Source organism: Poromitra crassiceps, assembly GCF_964638095.1.
Source record: "Poromitra crassiceps genome assembly, chromosome: 27".
Classification (NCBI taxonomy): domain Eukaryota; kingdom Metazoa; phylum Chordata; class Actinopteri; order Beryciformes; family Melamphaidae; genus Poromitra; species Poromitra crassiceps.
Genome location: NC_139650.1, coordinates 15,980,052 through 15,981,892, shown reverse-complemented (window position 1 = coordinate 15,981,892; position 1,841 = coordinate 15,980,052). Strand labels below are relative to the sequence as shown.

General features: G+C 47.7%; 1 protein-coding gene across 1 annotated transcript; it reads left to right on the top strand.

The window, feature by feature from the left end:
- Window positions 1-388: 388 nt before the first annotated feature.
- LOC310799068 (transcription factor HES-5-like) lies at window positions 389-1,160 on the top strand (the record flags this gene model as incomplete). The annotated part of the gene is made up of 2 exons (XM_083661631.1): window positions 389-451; window positions 720-1,160. The coding sequence occupies 2 exons, from the start codon at window positions 389-391 to the stop codon at window positions 1,158-1,160; spliced, it is 504 nt and encodes a 167-aa protein (XP_083517757.1).
- Between the last annotated feature and the right edge of the window lie 681 nt (window positions 1,161-1,841).

Sequence of the window (1,841 nt, the reverse complement as noted above, 5' to 3'; positions counted from 1 at the left end):
ATGGGACAATCTGCAGATGAGATGGTTTTTAGGCTATGGGACACATGATTTGTTTATGCGCTCAGCCGTGGCACACTGTGGTGTTTGCTGTCATGTCGCACTTGTGTCTGAACAGAGAGGAAGTTGTGGAGTGGAGGTGTGACACACAGACAGACATCGTGTTTGTTGTCCGACTTTATGACAGGCCTGGCTCACTGTGACTGTGGGAAAGTCTCAGGTGTTAGAAGTCCACGCACAGGGCGTCAGACACGGCCTTATAAATAGCCCTTTACCTCTGGACAGACCAACAGTGACTGAACTTTGCTTGTTGTGACTGATCTGTGCCTGCTGAGGAAGAAGGACTGAGGTTGAAGACTGAAGATTCACGTCTCTTTTTTCAATTTGCGATATGGCTCCTGTAACCCAAACTGAGGATCGGCCTGCATCTGTTGAGAATAGCAGCTCCAACAAGGTGAGTATTTTTCTGATATTTGGGAGGGATAGCTATATTACAGCAGGCAGCCTAATCACCACAAGAGACTGATATATTAATTACAGCAGGCAGCCTAAATGGGGGAAAAAAATACTACTAAAATCCAATAGGTCTAAACGTTTTACAGGAGCCTTTTCAGATTGCTCCTATTTTTATCTAATTGGCTATACGCCTATAAGCTGCTATTAATAGTCTAAGCATATTGTTTATAATTGATCTATAATTTCGACTTTCATGTCTTTTATAGTTGCGAAAACTCATGGTGGAGAAAGTAAGGAGGGACCGCATCAATCAAAGCATCGAGCAGTTAAGAGCGCTTCTGAAGCAGGGAGAGCCGAGCGGCGGGCAGCCTGATCCGGCCAGCAGGCTGGAGAAGGCGGACATCCTGGAGCTGGCGGTGCGCTTCCTACGGTACAGGGCCACGGGCCAGGCACGCTGCGTCCCAGCTCCCAGGCCCAGCTACTCTCAGGGCTTCTCCCAGTGCCTTCAGGAGACCCTGCGCCACCTGTCGCTCCACGCCCCCCTGCAGCCCGCGGAGAGAGAGGAGATCAAGCGCTTCTACGTCCTCCAGAGAGCCGCCCTGCAGCGGCACATGTCCGGGGAGCAAGGCCGGCGGACTGTGGCCAGGAAGCGTTCCAGGTCGTCAGCGCGGTCCCACAGCTCCAGCGCACTGTGGAGGCCCTGGTAGCCTATGGGACACATGGAGCGAGCAAACGCTTCTCATTATGGACAAGCAGTTAGCAGGCACAGTGTTGTTGTCGGATGTGGTTTGGTTCTCTGTGTTCACTCATGCTGTGCGCGTGTGTGTGTTGACTGTAAGCTTTGACAATGTCGGCAGCGATGCAACATTTGCACCTTTTTCGACATGTTCCCTCCAGGTTTGTCTACCATGTAGGCCCACGGCAAATGTAAATGTTCCAACTGTTTTAGGCCTATTGTGATCTTCTCGATTTATTGTACCTTTTATAAAGGCGTTATTTATAACAGGCCTTCATAATGTGCATTTTCTCATTCCAACAGTAAACTTAAATATTGTAATTGTGTAGCATATTTGCGTATTAAACATTCCTGTTTATGGTGTGTTTTTCCAATCTCTGTTATAGCCTAATTTATGTTTCATTCAATGATCATTTGACCTGATAGTATCTTCTAGCCAAAATGCCATCCGAAGAGACACATACTGCCCTCACATGAACAGTTCTTCCCAGATTTATGCTTGGTGCATAACTTCAGCACCATGGTCAGCTCCACAAGCGCCTCATAGAGCCTAGAGAGGCGATCAAGGAGTCACCATGGAAAAAGCTCAAATTTCCTAATTAGGAAAGTTAAATATTTGAGCTAATTGACAGCTGACATCCTCATCCTACAA